Consider the following 17206-nt stretch of genomic DNA (forward strand, 5'->3'; position numbering starts at 1 on the left):
ACACTGCCAGGGATGGGGCATTCACAGCTTTGGGCAGCCTGTTCCAGCGCATCACCACCCTCACAGGGAAGAACTCAGCGCTTGGTCACTGCAGCTGTTACGCTGGCTGCAGGCAGTCTGTGCCTATCTCAGCTGAGAAGTGCATGGAAGTTGTCCTGAGTAGGTTTCTTGGACTGTAAATCCCTGGTGATGGAGGCTGCCAAGTGCAGCTTCAGTACTCTGTTCACTAAAGCTGAGCTGGAGCAAGTCCCATGCTGTGGAAGCAGTCAGCTGACACTAGAGAGGGTGCCTGGCTTCTGTGGTGAGAACAGGTTTGAAGCCAGGATCTCTCTCCTTCCACACTCGGAAATAACCAGCACTTGTGTGCTGTTGCGTCTCTCATGACTCCTGTACTGGTTTGCAAAAGAATAGATTACAAAATCGTGCCTTCTTGAATTGTACCAAACACATTTTGATATGCTCAACATCAAGGCAGTCAAGTTTATAAAATGACTAATGGAAAGATAAAGTATAATAAAATGTTGTAATAATTATACAAAGCCATAAATGGTTCTTGTTATCCTGGTGATGACTTTTGAGTATCATTTGCTTACATGGATTTAAAGTTCAGACAGTTAAACTTTAAAGCAAAAATTCATTACGTAGCAAGATCAAATCACAGCATATTAACTGGATTCTTAGTTAAGTCTACTTGAATTCTGTTCTTTAAAAAAACCCCAACAAACCCTAAAAAGCTTACGTATTTCCTGTTTCACATCAACTACTTCCAGTTTGCTGATAAGACATAATGGGGGATCTTTTAACTTATGGCCATGTTACAGTACCTGAGACCAAAGGACCATTGTAAAGCCCTCTCAAAGACCCAGGTAATTCTCGCTACCAATCAAGGAAGAAGGTCTTCCACATTTTAGTAGTGAAGGTTAAAAAAAACCCCAACTTTGGAAGGACAACATGGTAGTTTCTCCCTCTGCATATCAAATCAACAAGCTTGAACAAACAAAATGAAGGAGCAATTAGTCAGAGGAGGTAAAAAAATAATAGTCAAAGGAATGTTACTCTCTTTGTAAGCAAAAATTCAGGACATACATATCAAATGTCAAGAAAATGGATGTGTTATGTGGTTAGATGTGGAGAAACAGATGGCTTCAGAGGTTTTTTGTGTGTCTTGAACATCTTATTTTCAAGTTATGGTTCAGGAGCTGATATGTCTCTATAAGTAATGTATTTGTATAGCAACATATGTGACAGAAGAGGTCAGGAAGCTATTTATAGTTTGAGTGATAGAAGAACTATTCAAATTACTGGGACACAAAATGTCACAGAGTGTGGGAAGCAACCAAATAGCAGTTACAATAAGCTGAGTCTGATAAAGGCTAACCAAGATGAGAGTGTTGCACCAGTGCACTATCATGTTCCTGTCTGTGGAATGCCAAGTCTTTTGGCACACACTAGGGACTATCTTCAGCAAGTAAAAGGAAGTGGAAATGGCTCTGTAAAGATACATGAGACTACAGGCAAAATCCTAGCTGCACTTAATGGCAACTTTGATATCAATTTTACTGATAGATTAAGTAATACTGTTCATAAAGTCATACTACATAATAAAACATGTAGCACCGTCACTTTAAATTGTGTACTGGTATATTTGTCTTTTGGACTTGTATTAAGACAACAGAGAGTACATAAACACAGCTGAGAGGACAGCAGACTGTTTCTTACAAAGCTTTAGTAAGGTGGATGAGCATTCTTCTGTTGAAAGAGTTCTTTTTCCTGTGGAATTTGAATGATTAATTGTAATAGAGGTGCTATTTCTAGTGGAGGATAAGCCATGGGATTTTGATTTTTTTCTATAATAGTAATTGCAGTAACAGTAGTGAAGCTCCCTGTTGTATCTTGTTCCAAATACAATTATTCTTGTGAATGTCCAGAAGCAGTGATACAAAATATACAGATTTTTGTTTGAGTGTTTATAGACTTTTGTGTTCCCACTAATTTATAGAATGGTGCTGGAGGCTTAGAGGGCTCCAAGTGTATGTCCAAATATTTATAGAAAGCTGAAAATCTGGAGGTAGACAGCACAGTAATTTAGTATTACAAACATGGTAGAATGTTCATCTTGAAGACTAATTTTCCTTAGTGCTAGTACTCTAAAATGTCTTCTAAAATGTAGTCTGTTTTAAATAAAGTGATTCTGAGTACATTTCTGAAAACTGACTTTTGCCTCAGCATTTTGTGTCTCAGGAGCTAGTTTAAATGGAGACTTCCATATGGGAAGTCAGTAATATTTCTAGCCATGTAGCTTAATTTATTGGTTTTGATAGCTAATAAAATGGGAACAAAGTGAATTATGTAGTCTAAACTGACATTTTCTTTAGGACTAGGTAACCTAGCAAGAAATGCACTGGCAATCAGAAGTTGTTTTTCCCAGAGCTACTTAAAGCCTGCATGCATTTATCTTTGGTTGGAAGTGAAAAGTAATGTATTCCTCCAATTTGCAAGGGAATTAAAATGTTAATGGCTGTTTTTTAATGACATGTGGGAGACCAGGCCAGGGCTTTCCATGCCCATTGGGAATAGGTTTCTCTTAATGGGGAAAACATAAGAATAAAACCTTTAGAGCTGATGGGGGGAAAGAGAAGAATAAAAAGAGAGCTGTGATGTTCTTTTGCACATCAGCTAGGGAGCACTTCACTGAGTATGGGGAGGCCATGAAGAGCTGCTAGTATGTTTTCAATTGCTTCCTCTGTTATCATGTAGGTGGCCTTGTCTGTTTTAATGCCAAGGTGAGGCATTATAATTATGTTATTTAATTGTAACAATGTATGATCTCTGGGAGAAAGTTAAAAAGAGATAATCATCTACTGTTGTTGGTCCAACTAAAGAGAAGTCTGGCTTTAGCTTTTGCACTGTATTTAAATATAATGTTAATTAAATGTAACTTTATAAATCCCACTTACATCCACAGAACCTGATCACCTGTAATCAGTAAGTTCAAGTAAGTTTGGACATTAAAAGTACACATGAAGAGTGTACTTTGTTATTTTGTCCAGACACAGACTTTTGCCATTACATAGGAATTTGAACTATGTCAGAAAAGAGATTAAGCCCTCCTGGCACATCAACCCTACACAATGGTCTGAGCTATAGTTAAGCAATTCAGACAGTGAACAGTGATGCCCTGGCACGTAGACATCACTAAATTCCCCCCAGGCCAAAATGTCATCACGGTTAACTACATGAGTTAACTACCATTCTGGTAGAGATGTGTTTTTACAGAAGTTAAGTAGCCTCTGGGCCCAAAAGATCTGCAGTACTTCAGCCTTGTATTGGGGAAACAAGCCTGTTGGGAGGGAAAGATTGGGGCAATGCAGTAGGTCCAAGAAGGGAAGAGTCAAGCAGTTTCCAGCCATTTAGGGCAAGTTGCACCTTCAGATAAAGCAATTTGTAAGTGGAGCACTGCTGCAGCTTGCTATGGTGATTCTATGGAGGGCATTTAATGCTCCCTGAGGCACACAGGTCCCCTCCTGCTGTTTTCTGGCACCCAGCCTTCCTTTTGGCCTGTTATCAAGCCCAACATCTGGGCTGCACCCCATTCGTATTCATGGCTCACATATCCTTTCTGAGAAATAAGCAGAGATGGAAGTGGTTCCAGGTATGTGACACCCAAAGCTGAGACCCTGGTAACACCTCAGCATTACGGTCTGCATAGCAGTCACCAGTGGCTCTTGGTAAACTGCTACACTTCGTTTGGAATGTCTCTGAGTGCCATTTGCAGGTGATGATGTAAGAATGAAAAGAGAATAGGAGAGAGGAATTTTCGCCATGCCTGATCTGTCCTTGGTGCATGGACCAGCTGTGCGGTGGATGCAGAGAGGTGCTGCATTTAGCACATCTGGAGATGGCTCATACTTTCTTGTCAGGCCAATCAGTGGTTCTGAACGATACCTAAGCTGATATCAGTGAGAGGAGCTGTGGTTTTCATCAGCTCCATCTCTCTTTCCCCAATCAGACTGTTAGTCTGAGGTGCCAGGCTTGCCACCACCATTACAAAATTTGCCTGCTGGAGCAAGCTGTCTGTCTTTCACAGCAAGAGGCACTGACAGGTTGCTCCTCTTGCTCTTTCCTGGTGGGGAAAAAAGGGATCACATTCTATTTCAGGGCATCAGTCATGAAAATATTTTCTTCAGTGATGTCTCTCGTATACAAAACAAAGGATCTGATTATCACATTCATGTAGCAAAGAGGTGGCAAACAAAAGTGGATTTCATCTCAGCTGTCTGTTTAGGCCCTTCTGGAAGATTCCAAGCCCTACAGCAGGGGATGGACTGCATGACTGCATCTCAGCCACTGCAGTGCAGGGCCCAGGGCTTTCTTTCAAAGTCTGCAAATGGACTAATGCTAAGCACTGGAACAGATGGCAGCACATGGTCCATTCTCCAGGATCCCCTGTGGGGAAGGTGCACGTCAAGGGTTGCAGTAATCACTCCAACCAGAGCAGTGGTATTCACCAGAACTCATCTATGTGATCTTTGAGTGTGCCAGTGGTTCTCACACTGTTGTCATCCTCCAGTGAACCTGTCATTTTCTGCTGAGTGAATCAGCAAGGCAGCTCTTTGGCGGGCTCCAGGTTGCCCCAGGACTTTCACAAAAAGGGTTCAACACAAAAAGTTACCAAAGCAGAGAGAGATTTTTAGTTTGAACTTTTCACAATCAAAAAGAATACTTGCCATTTCTCCTGTTCTTTGTAAATCTGACTGAACTTTTGGAACTAAAGAAGCAATGATAGGATATTGTGTGTACAATTTTCTGCTCCAGGCTGCAAGAGGATAGCTTTGAATTATCTCCTCCTTAATCTAGAAATAAAGAAAGAAATCACACTAAGAAAATAACTTCAGTGTTACTTTGGACCGAGTATCTCCCAGCACATGCATTTTATTGTTTTCTTTCGGTGTCCAGGTCAACAACTGGAGATTAAGTGATAAAAAGAACAGACTTTAACAAGGATCAGATTACCAGATACACAGAATAGGAGGGACTAGAAATAAGGGGTGAAATCCAGTTAAATACTTGGCAAAATCCTACTGGTTTGAAGACAAACAAGGTTTTCTCAAGAACAGCTTGCAAGTTAATCAGTTTGCATATTGAATCATAGAATCGTAGAATGGTTTAGGTTGGAAAGGACCTTAAGATCATCTAGTTCCAACCCCCCTGCCATGAGCAGGGACACCACACACTAAACTATGTCACCCAAGGCTCTGTCCAACCTGGCCTTGAACACCTCCAGGGTTGAAGCATTCACAACTTCCTTGGGCAACCCATGCCAGTGCCTCACCACCCTCACTGTAAAGAACGTCTTCCTTAGATCTAATCTAAACTTCCCCTGTTTAAGTTTAAAGCCATTACCCCTTGTCCTGCCACTACAATCCCTAATGAAGAGTCCCTCCCCAACATCCTTGTAGGCCCCCTTCAGATACTGGAAGGCTGCTATGAGGTCTCCATGCTTGACATACTGTGTCAAGTATACATATCCTAGTTCTCTGGTCATTCAGTTTCAACAAGACCACTCCTGAACTTCAAAAACTGGGGGAAAAAATAAACAAAAGGTAAATTTATGTGTCACTACACTAAGATATGATAAGAATAAAAAAGGTATAAGCTTGATTTTCCATTTTCTGTTCACATCTCTAGGAAACATTGGAATTTCTAATATAAAACCTAAATTAAGTTTCTAAGTGTTTAATCACCAAGCAGTTCCTTGTAAGATTAATTTGAGGTAACTGTCTTTTTGTTTGTTTTTTCCTCGTTTTAATCTTGACCCTGTTCCTTCATTTCTTGCTATATTCTTGATATAATTCCTTGAAAAGGAAGTGCTGACTATCTAAAAGGGAGTTTCTGCTGTAATTAGAGTAAAGACATATTTTTACCACCATGTCCTGTTGTGGTACAAAATGTGCATTTCAAATGCTTTGGCTTTCAGAAAAATCTTATAATCAGTGCTGCCCATGCCAATGATCCCCAGAGTAGCTCCAGTAACTTTAACTCCCAGAAAATTGTCTTCACAGTACTCCATACCTGAAGAAATTGCAAGGCGATAGCCTGCAAGAAAAACACTGCAATATGAGAAATGACTGGGGTCCAACACAAAGGAACAACACTTGTACTACTATAGGACACTTTTAAAGGTTACAATCACACAGTTTTAAATACCAATGATTTTTGCAATGTCCTAGGTGACTACCTAATACATCCTTTCTCTGTCACATGTATGCGATGTTCCCATTTATTCTCACCATACCGCAAAAAGCCTTCTGATGTAATCTCCCCTAATAGTTCTTTTACTGCTTTAAACTAGAAAAATGTTGCCCTGTTCTGCATCAATAATCAAAATAATTATTGCAGTAACACCGCAGCGTTTGGAAATGTTATGTGGAGAATAATACCAGATGTGGGATTTGCTATTTAGAATAAGTACAGGGCTGCTGTTCACCTCTGCCATTCTCCTTGGAAAGAAAAGTGTGACTTTCTTAAAAATCACTACTCGGTAATTTCTATGATTATCTGTTAAACCTGCAAACCTTTGGATAGTTCTACATCACAGAAAACACACTTATATGCAGAGACAGCACTTATTAGTCTGATAGCAAAGTGACAGGCTTCCGATATCAGTCTTCTGATATTGCCAGCTCTTCTAAAACATAAGCAAAATATGAAAGTATCAAAAACCCACCTCAGGATAAAACACAGTCATGCCAGGTCAGAGCTATCAGAAATGCCACCAGGTATAGTTTATGTAGATGGAACAAGAAATTAAACACACTTTTAAATGTCCTCTCCTCCTGAGGTAGAAACAAATTCAGGGTGAAGCAAGTCTAACCAAGCCAAAGGTAGGTCTATTTGGGGAAATGGCAAGAAAAAATTGTGGAAGAAACTAAAAAGGATGTTGCTAGCAAAGAGTGGAGCAAACTGCCTTGTTGCTCTCATGCCCCTTAAATTCCCCCATTCTGCTGTGCTGCTGGAAACAGCACATGGAGCATAAGCCATTTTCACACCAAAGCTAGCTACAAGTATCAGATCCATCCCTGCTCCTGAATTCACAATCACTTTCAAGTTTGGCAGGCTCTTGGTCAATGACTGTTTTGTGCCACCACAAATGGATTGCTTGGACCTTTTTACTCATATGCTGTTTTCAAGAAACTCATTTATGATGAAGAGGTAGGGGAGGGATCTTCATTAGGGATGGTAGTGGTAGGACAAGGGGTAATGGCTTTAAACAGGCGAACTTGAGGTTAGATATAAGGAAGAAGTTCTTCACAGTGAGGGTGGTGAGGCACTGGAATAGGTTGCCCAAGGAAGTTGTGAATACTCCAACCCTGGCGGTGTTCAAGGCCAGGCTGGACAGAGCCTTGGGTGACATAGTTTAGTGTGTGGTGTCCCTGCTCATGGCAGGGGGGTTGGAACTAGATGATCTTACAGTCCTTTCCAACCCTAACTATTCTATGATTCTATGATTCTATGAAATGTTTCTTCAGGAACATCACGTGGCCATCCCATGTATATTTAATTTACCAAAAGCCCAGGTAGCTTTCCTCCTCCCATGCTCTGCACAAAGAAGAAAGACACAACATGTCAGAAGACAGACATATAATTTCCGGACACTTTAAAAAATAATCACTTTCATGTCCTGTTTCATGACACCTATTGCAGGAGATAAACTACACATTTAGATAGGAAGGTAAACAAGAAAGACAAGAAAGCAGCTCTTTTAAGTATACTACCAATTATACCCACACACATGGGTATTCATATAATCCAAGTCTGAACAAGTTCTGTCCTTCCTGGTCTGTAAGGTTTCATATCACTGCAACCAAACTCATAACACACAATTATTTATCATTAATTACTTAGTTTCAGACCATCAAGAGTCTGGTGCAACAGGTCTCCTTCCTTACCCTGAAATCACAAATTACAATGTCTAAGTAGTTTAGAAAAATCTTGGACCAAATCCAGTTTGTGAAAATCATTTGCACAGCTTCATTGTGAACTTTGAGTTATCAGGTTAATTTTTAAATGCTTCCTTGCAGAGATTTTTGTAGCTTCCAGTCCTTGAAGAAACATCAGTGACATTTTAACTGCAGTTCTCCTGAGGCTATCATAAATTAACAAAATAATAGATACTCAGGCACTTGTTTTCCAAAGAGGACTTATGCACTGAAATTAAAATCTGTTGGTTTATTTTTCAGGAATTGCTGATCATCTATTTGTCATTCCCAGAGGGCTGTGAATTGACAGCCTTAAAAAAAAAAATAGACCAGTTATACCTACCACTGATTGTCCATAGGAATTTTGAGAAGAGCAGTGAGGAGTTATTCAAGGACTGAAGATCTTGAATCCCTTATAGCAATACTTGCTGCTCTCTTGTTAGTAGTATTTCACTATTTGCATCTGAATGTCTAACTGTAGGTCTGCCTACAATTCCTGTACTAAAACTTCATTTTACTATCCCTTCAAGAAGCCTGACCATATTGCAACATAATGGAAAGGCTTCCTGATTTTATGGAGGTGACAAACATCTACTGTTTTCTGACTCTACTGCTTGCTCATAAGAATGTAAGAAAAAAATTGGCCCTGGGCTGCAAATTAGGACTGATCCCTAGGTTTGCTTTAGGCTGTACCCTCACCCATGTGATTTCAGTGCTGGATCTGTCATTGTTTTATGGCCAGTCAAGATAAAAACATCATCTTTGTCTACATAGAGAAACTAAATCTCTTGGAATTTGCTTTTCAAAGGATCTCCTCAGGAAAATCAAAGATACGTGCTCAGTGATTGGCTTGGCTTTGATTTAACATGTAGATGAAGCAGAGCTCTTCTTACATTAGAAAATGTTAGGCTTATGATCATTTCAAAGGAGTCTGCTTCCTTTAGTGTTTTGATATAAAAGTAGACTATTGCAATATTGGCTGAAAAGTGTTTCAGGATACAGTCGAATTTCAGCGGGGAATTAATGCTCAATTCACCTTTAATGTATTTGAGAATATTACACAAACTGCTTGGTGTACTTGCTTATCATTATGTAGCAGCAAGTACTAGAACACAGGTATTCACCAATGACAGACTGAAGACATCAAAGTGCATAACTACTCAGTTTAAAATCTTCAAACAAATCCCTTTTATTACTTCCACTTCATTTTTCAGAACTGTAAATAGCAGTACAGATCAAGTCTAGTGAGATGACAGCTTTCCAGTAATTTAAAAGTGGTACTGTAAGATATAGTGCCTTCCCATACATATGAGATTTAGTGATATCATCTGGCACACATCATTTGGGAAACACTTCACTTGGAATGGGTTGGCCATTGAGAACAGCCAGAATATTTGCTATTGCTTCTTCTGCCATCATACGGATCGCTTGGACTGTTGCAGTTCCAACGTGAGGTGTTATGATGATGTTATTTAATTTTAATAATGGATGATCTCTGTAAGAAACAGAAACGACAGAATGTGTTACACAGGGAGTTTACTCTGCAGCTATCCCATGGTAGCTGTTAAGAACTGAACATCAGGAAACAGCAATAGCATGTTAACATAAGAGGGCCACAAGCGCTTATTAAAGAAACCCATAAAGCTGTGGGAAGCTTGCTTACCCATTTCTTCTTCCTTTCTATTGGTTTTGTTGCCTTGCCTGTCAGGCTGGCAAAGAACTGACAAATGTGGGAAAGGTGAATAGTTTGTCATCTGATTATAACTGTGAGACAGGCTGAGGTTTTGCCCTTAAACAGTGAGACACATGCCCAGTGGAGATCAAGATTTGGCATCCTTTGGCACACAGTTTAAAGCATTTCAGAGTAATAGAATTGAAAACAGGTTTATTTACCTTGGCAGAGGCTCAGGGTATGTCACATCCAGGGCGGCAGCCCTAATAGTCTTCTTCTGGAGAGCTTCTACCAATGCATCTTGATCAATAACTGCACCTACATTGAAATGAAATCGTGCTATCATAGAATCACAGAATAGTTAGGGTTGGAAAGGACCTTAAGACCATCTAGTTCCACCCCCCCTGCCATGAGCAGGGACACCACACACTAAACTGTGTTGCCCAAGGCTCTGTGCAACCTAGCCTTGAACCCCTGCAGGGCGGGAGCATTCACAACTTCCTTGGGCAACCTATTCCAGTGCCTCACCACCCTCACAGTAAAGAACTGCTTCCTTAGATCTAACCTGAAGTTCCCCTGTTTAAGTTTAAAGCCATTACCCCTTGTCCTACCACTACAGTCCCTAATGAAGAGTTAATGAACAGGTATTTACCTGGAAGAGCAGAAAGGTCTCAGCGGTCCAGTGAGAAAAAATTACAGGATCTTTGTCTTGTTAAAAAGCATAATGTTTTTGTAATAACCATTAACCAAACAAATCAGATTTAATTTATTAATCTTTAATTAGAGAAGGAGTATCGGGTTAGATATAAGGAAGAAGTTCTTTACTGTGACAGTGGTGAGGCACTGGAACAGGTTGCCCAAGGAAGTGGTAAATGCTCCATCCCTGGCAGTGTTCAAGGCCAGGTTGAACAGAGCCTTGGGTGACATGGTCTAGTGTGAGGTGTCCCTGCCTGTGGCAGGGGGATTGGAACTAGATAAACTTAAGGTCCTTTCCAACCCAAACCATTCTATGATTCTATGATTATGGTTCATTCAATAAGGATTTTCCTGGGATGTGACCACTTTCAGTCTTTTCCTCATTTTGACACTGACTTCCTGTATTATAGACAAGCTTTCCACTCTTTGATCTCTGCTCTGTTAACTGAAACTATATTCTCTCTTCTATGCTTTTTCAGTGCCAAAAGATCTGTAATCCCATGTGAAGTTTCTTTTCTTCATAGCTGTTTCAAATGAAAATTATGTTTTCCTTCTATCCCATTCATCATCAGCGATGACAAACCTTTCAGTTATTTCCACTAAAAAAACCAAAGCCGTCTTTAGGATAAGGCTAAGAGAACAGAACAGCTACTGAGCAGCCATAAATTCTAAAGGACCATTGAACACTTGGTATCTGATCTATGGAAAGTCATTAATTTGTAGACTGCCAGCTACTTCATGACTCAAACAATACAGAGATATCACAGACTGAGGCTGGAGGGAGGAACATTAACATAATCAGACAAAACACGACCTTAACTGTGCAGTCGCAAACAATGTTTTTAGACTGTCCTACCTCGGCTGATGTTTATTAGTGTAGCTGTGGGTTTCATCAGTCCCAGCTCCTTTTTCCCAATCAGTTTGTGAGTCTCAGGAGTCAGGTTCACAACCAACATAACAAAATCAGATTGCTGCAGCAAGTCTTCCATCTTCTCACAGTAGTGGGCACCAACTGCCTCTTCCTCTTCCTTTCTTCTGAAGGAAAAATGCACACACCCCCAAATTGACACAAGTACTTCTAACTGGCTTTAACAATCAGTCAACCCTAGGAGAAATATGGAACAGCATAGAGACCAAGAGGTTTTAGGCCAAGGCAAAGGAAAAGACATTGATTAGCATAGATGGTGGAAGGGAGGTGGGAAGGATGTGGGTTACAGAGAGAAAGAGGCAAGAGGAGTGGTGGGACACTGAAGAAGTGATGTATGTGCAAAGCACATAGGCGATATTAGGCACAGGAAGTTGGGGATGCAGTCAGAACCCACTTTTCTCACACATCTATGCCAGTTTGTGCTGGTATGATAAGTGAGCTGGCTGGGCTGAGGAGAGGGTGACTGGCTGGGTGGGCCAGGGGTGCTGCCAGAATCCTGGAGAGTCCAGCACGACAGGAGAGAATGAGGGCACGAGGCCTGGTTTGCTTGGACATCTTCAGAAAGGTTACATTTCCCTTGTTCCAAACTGCCATTAGCTTACCAGGGCAGAGTCAGTACAGGAGGCAAAGGGGAGCTACTTCCCAAACAAGGGAAGCAGTAAGGAGCGAAAGTGATGAAGTGGTGGCATGCTGGTGCTCCTCATGCTGCTTACAACTGTCACAAGTGCCTAGGAAGACCAGGAACACAGAGCAGAACTATGGCTTCTGTTACTGCCTAATTATATGCAGAAACCATGTTTTTACCTCTGGTTCCTATTATGATACAGGATCTTCATGTTGAAGGCTCTGGCTCTCTGAGCCACTTTGTACCCAATGCTGCCCATCCCGATGATCCCAAGTGTTGCTCTGGTTACTTCCACGCCCAGCCAGTCAACAGCAAAACACTTCGTGTCTGGAGAAACCGCAATCTGGCAGCCTGAATGTAAATACATGCTAAAGGGTACAAACTGGCCATAAACGTAGGCTTGGGGGAAAGAAAAAGTTTCTCATCATCACAGCAGCGGGGATGTGGGGCACCCCTTACAAAACATCCTTGCTAATTTTGACCAGTTTATAGAAGGGCCTGGATGGTGCCGTTCCCTGCAGCCAGGGCTGGAGTCGGTAACACAAGGGGGACGCTGTGATGAGTACTGTGCTAGGAGGAATTAACACTTCTGTGGCTGGAGTATTTTCTTGGAAGTTCAAAAACACCTCCTTTGACACTTAGCACCCCGCAAGCACTGATGTCATTGTTTTCTTTGGCTGGGGTAAATCTCACAATTTTTCTCCTGTATCACAACCCAGAGCAGCCCTATTGCTTGAACAGGTGTGAAGGTTGCAAATTCCAGCTTAGCCAGGGGTCTCAGTAAGTTTTTATATGAAGAACTTGAGGCCCTGCAAGATGCAATAGTGAGAAAACATCACCGGGAAAGAGGTGTTACTTCATGCTCAGGGGTGGAGCGGCGGTGACGGAAAGACTATGAGGCCCTGAAGACAGAGGCAACTTCTTGTGATAGCCTCTACTGACACCTTCCTTTCCCTGAAACACACTGCATAGCAAGGGAGAATTAAACCACAGGGATTATTCCAAACAGGATATCACAAGTGACTTTAAAGTGCGTAATTTACTTACTCTTGTCACCAGGGCCTTAAAAAGAAGTGGGACACAGGAAAAGCAAACCCTTTAAAAATGGAGTCCTCAGAATACTTTTTCCTCGTAAAAGCATCCCAAATACTGATTCGGACAGACCATCTGTCTCATAGTAAAAGTAAGATATGCCAAAGAAGTAGCTAAGATCCAGGAAAATTTAAAACATTACCTTCCACTAGTCTTCTGGCAGAAGCCAGCATCAAAGCCATTGCGATGTCTGCTGTTGGGTCCGCCACAGCATGTGGGGTGTTGGTCACTTTTACACCAAAGTTAGAAATCATTTTCAAGTCTAAGTGATCGACTCCAACCCCAGAGTTTCCAATTACTTTTAAATTAGGCAGACTTTCTAGAAGCTCCCGGTCAATAGTTGGCCTGCACTCAAACACAAAAATAGACTGTATTTTTTTGCTCATTTCCTTTTTGTTTTCAAGAAACTCCTTCATGGTGATAAGGTGAAAGTGTTTCCTCAAAAGTGCTGCAAGGTTTTCTAGCACACCATGAGTTCCTCCTATATCCAGAATCAAAACACCCGGCAATTCTTCTGCCATGACCTGCAACAGGGGAATAGAAGAAATATTCCTTGTTTAGGAGAACACCCTTAAATGAGTGATGTTGCAGTGATAATTTAAATTCACATCTGTAAGACAGGAAACTGATGGAATTCAATATTGCTTTTAATGAGACAGAATAAATCCAGTCACTTGGTACTAGTGGTAGATTAGACAACTTCCCAGTGTTTTCACTAACTGCTGATTTAGACTGTAACATCAAGGAATATCCATCCCTTCAATCTAAACTCAGTCCTACAAGGTGTCCTTCTCAAACAGTTTCATTCTAGTCCTGAATCAATATTTATCTTATACAAATCTGGTAGCTTCTCAGTCTTATTAAGAAATACATTTCTATAAGCAGTGGTATGAAACAAAGGCTGCTAGAAAATTACTCCAAGTTTCTTGCCTATTGATGATAGTTGGTGAAGCTGCAGATAGCGCAGGGAGGCACTGAGGTTCAGATGGATCTGACAAGCATCTGTCAGGAATAAACTAAGTCTAACAAATTTGCATGATGAAGGGCCATCCTTGGACAGCTACCACAATACTTACCTTCAATGCTTCAAACATCTAGATCTGTACCTGAACTTAACTCCCGCAAAATTTAGCATACCCGTGCCTACACACTGAACCAGTGGAGAAGAACACAAGGTAAGTACCACTGACAGCAGAGTCATTCATACTAGAACATTTCCCCTCAGAGTAATTCACACTAGAACTTTACCCCTGCACAGTTTTGAGCCTAGTCCTCTCTGCAATACTCATGCAAATGTATTGTATCCTGCAATAAGATAGGAGCTCCACAGATAGCCACACACCTAGAGGCAGCCCTTACAGCCACAAAAATGGTAGCTGAAGATTTGCTGTGTGTCTTAAACACAGTTCTATCTAATTTCTTACAATTCTGTTTGCTGCGCTCCACTCACGTTAGGTCTCTATCACATACTGGGTCCAGGAAACCTGACGTTGCTCTAACTGAATCAGAACTATTTTCCACAACAGTGTGCTGATTTATTCTGGGCACACAGTGCTGGACAGAGATTTCCTGCTGCTTCAGTCCTCTCGCACAAGCCTTCACCAAGTAACCAGAATTCAAACCTGCAACAAAAAGGCATCAATGCAGATTGAAAGTTTCTGTCAAACTCTATCTACCCTTGTCCTGAGCAAACTCAGACTTATCCCAGCTGCATCTATCAAATGCTTACAACCTTGACACCAGTAATACTGCTTTATCCTTGCCGTGACCTGCATTTCTGCCTCAGTTCCAGTCTGCTGCCGTACATGGGCTAGAAGGGGCTTCCACGTTAGGACAGGTCTGCAGTTCACCACGAAAAGTGTCTCTGGTAACACTAACTGGTTCTGAACAGCAGCAAAAATAGCAATGAGAAGAATGGTGCAAGCATATTGCAAAGGAAAACCGTGTTCTTAAATATATCAATTTCTTGCCAGCTGAAATATGCTGAACCCTGCCAGCCCCATATGCTTGTGAAAATAATGCACATATCCCCAGCTGTAATCTGTGTTATCTTTCAGAGTATTACACAACATGACCTTAGAAGGATAAACTAGATTTGTCTTCCAGAGTGAATTATGCACAGAATAAAAGACAAGATCTGATGTCATATTGTGACAGTGTTGTCCCGCTTCTTGATAATCACAACCTGATGCTCCTGCAGCAAGTCACTTAGACTGGACATCAACTAAACCTTATGCTGCAGATGCCAGTAAGGCAGCACTGTATTACATCATTTGCTTTCATCACTGCTTCCTCCTCCATTACACTATGCATTTATGGTCAGAGTCAGATCTACATTCATTTTAGAAGCACTTCCTAAACTTCACAAGTAGATAGGTGATCCATGAGGAAGCCACAGTGCAGTGCAGGAAGAGCTGGTTTAGCTTTAAACAAACCAGCTGGTGCATTAGAAACAGGTTAGTTAAGTGTAATTAATCTTTCATTAGTGTGGACATGCTGAGTTCACCACAATTTCAGCCATGTTTAATGCTCACATGAACCGCTAAAAGACTGCAGCTTTGGCTCAAGAACTGGGGTTCTGCTAGTCCAGGTACAATCTTAAAAATTATGTTGATAGCAGTGAACTAAAAACATTTAAAGGAACCTTGCAGAGGTAAGGGGGCTGTCCAGATACCAACCTTGGTCTGAGAAGCACTTAATGTTCGTCCTCCAGCACTACACGGGCATGTCTTATACCTCTGTCTGTAATCCACACATCTCCTGTGACAGCGATGACCATGAGAAGCAATAGCTGGATGAATGTATTTACAAGCCAAATTTGAGAGGCCAAACATCAAGGGAATCTGTTTTAACAGAGTGAATGCTTTGCTCCTGAGCATAATTTCTGTTATCAGATGTCTTGTTCGGTGTGCTAAATATAACACCTGTTAAGGATATGACAATTTGGGTTTTGGACTAGTACCATCTGCAGTATTGCTAACTCTTTTCTTTAAAACTGTCACTCCTCATATTTTCTATTTACATAAGATTATCTGGTTCCATGTATGTATACATCTATAAGCATATATAACACATTGATATAATGTATGTGTACTAAGTTGTGGTGCTCGCATGGCAGAGAAAACTTTGAAAATATGACTCAGATTGAGACGGGGGGAAATAAAAAGGACTACATTTAAGTATTAACTTCAGTGCTAACTGAAGTGGCCTTACTTCTTTTGTGGAGCTTGACTCACTACTTACTTGCAGATTTGTTGATTAGCACTGCTGTATCACTTTGGACTTAACCAAATCATAGCAAAATTATTTTGCTATGAGAGTGACAGGACAGGAGGTAACGGCTTTAAACTGACGGATGGTGGGCTGAGATAAGACCTGAGGAAGAAGTTCTTCCCTGTGAGGGTGGTGAGGCCCTGGCACAGGTTGCCTGGAGAAGCTGTGGCTGCCCCATCCCTGGCAGTGTTCAAGGCCAGGTTGGACACAGGGGCTTGGAGCAACCTGCTCTAGTGGAAGGTGTCCCTGCCCGTTGCAGGGGGAGTTGGAACTGGGTGAGCTTTAAGGTCCCTTCCAACCCAAACCATTCTGTGATCTATGAAAATAAACCTATGTAACTTTCCCTAGCCGTTTCAAATTTAAGCTAATAGCATGGGTTATCCGCAATAAATCCCTCCCACTAACTCCTCTATAGAAGAAAGCGAATTACCTAAGTAACCACCGCAGAATTAACCGGGGGTATATTTCTTCCTTCCTTTCTCGAGTCCCTGCCGCAGCTCCACGGGAGCGCAGCGGGAGGAGCCAGCAGCTAACAGTTCCGGCTCCCCGCGGGGCACATCCGCCCTGCCCCTGCGGCCCCGGCAGGTCTCCGACCGGAGCCGGGATCAACCCCTGCTTCTGTGGGTAGACCTGGAGTCAGAGTGCTCTGTCAGTAACAAGACCAGACGACCTTCTAGGAGGAAGACTCGCAAGACGAGGACTTTGGTAGTGTTTGGATTGCTTCGCAATTCAGAGGCAAAGTAATTTGGTACAAATTCATGCTACTGTTCCAGGACTGTTCATCACAGCCCTAGCTCAAGTTTGTGTGGATTTTTTCATAGTGGAAAATATGCTTTTCGCCCGTTCTGCTGCAAGCTAACCTTTTAAATGAGTGCATCGTGTAGATTAGAGCTGTAGAATCACAGGCTGGGTTGGGTTGGAAGTGACCTTCAGTTCATCCA

The 17206-nt window shown here is 41.6% G+C and overlaps 1 protein-coding gene across 1 annotated transcript; it reads right to left on the bottom strand.

Annotated features, from left to right (window-relative positions):
• Positions 1-9243: 9243 nt before the first annotated feature.
• LOC104413304 (glyoxylate reductase/hydroxypyruvate reductase-like) lies at positions 9244-14614 on the bottom strand (the record flags this gene model as incomplete). The annotated part of the gene is made up of 6 exons (XM_010024252.1): positions 9244-9474; positions 9873-9969; positions 11204-11382; positions 12080-12251; positions 13135-13516; positions 14463-14614. Coding segments are annotated over 6 exons (1139 nt in total), but the record flags the coding sequence as incomplete, so codon positions are not given.
• Positions 14615-17206: the final 2592 nt, after the last annotated feature.

The sequence above is a fragment of the Nestor notabilis genome, unplaced genomic scaffold (genome assembly GCF_000696875.1).
Source record: "Nestor notabilis isolate BGI_N333 unplaced genomic scaffold, ASM69687v1 scaffold28381, whole genome shotgun sequence".
NCBI lineage: Eukaryota > Metazoa > Chordata > Aves > Psittaciformes > Psittacidae > Nestor > Nestor notabilis.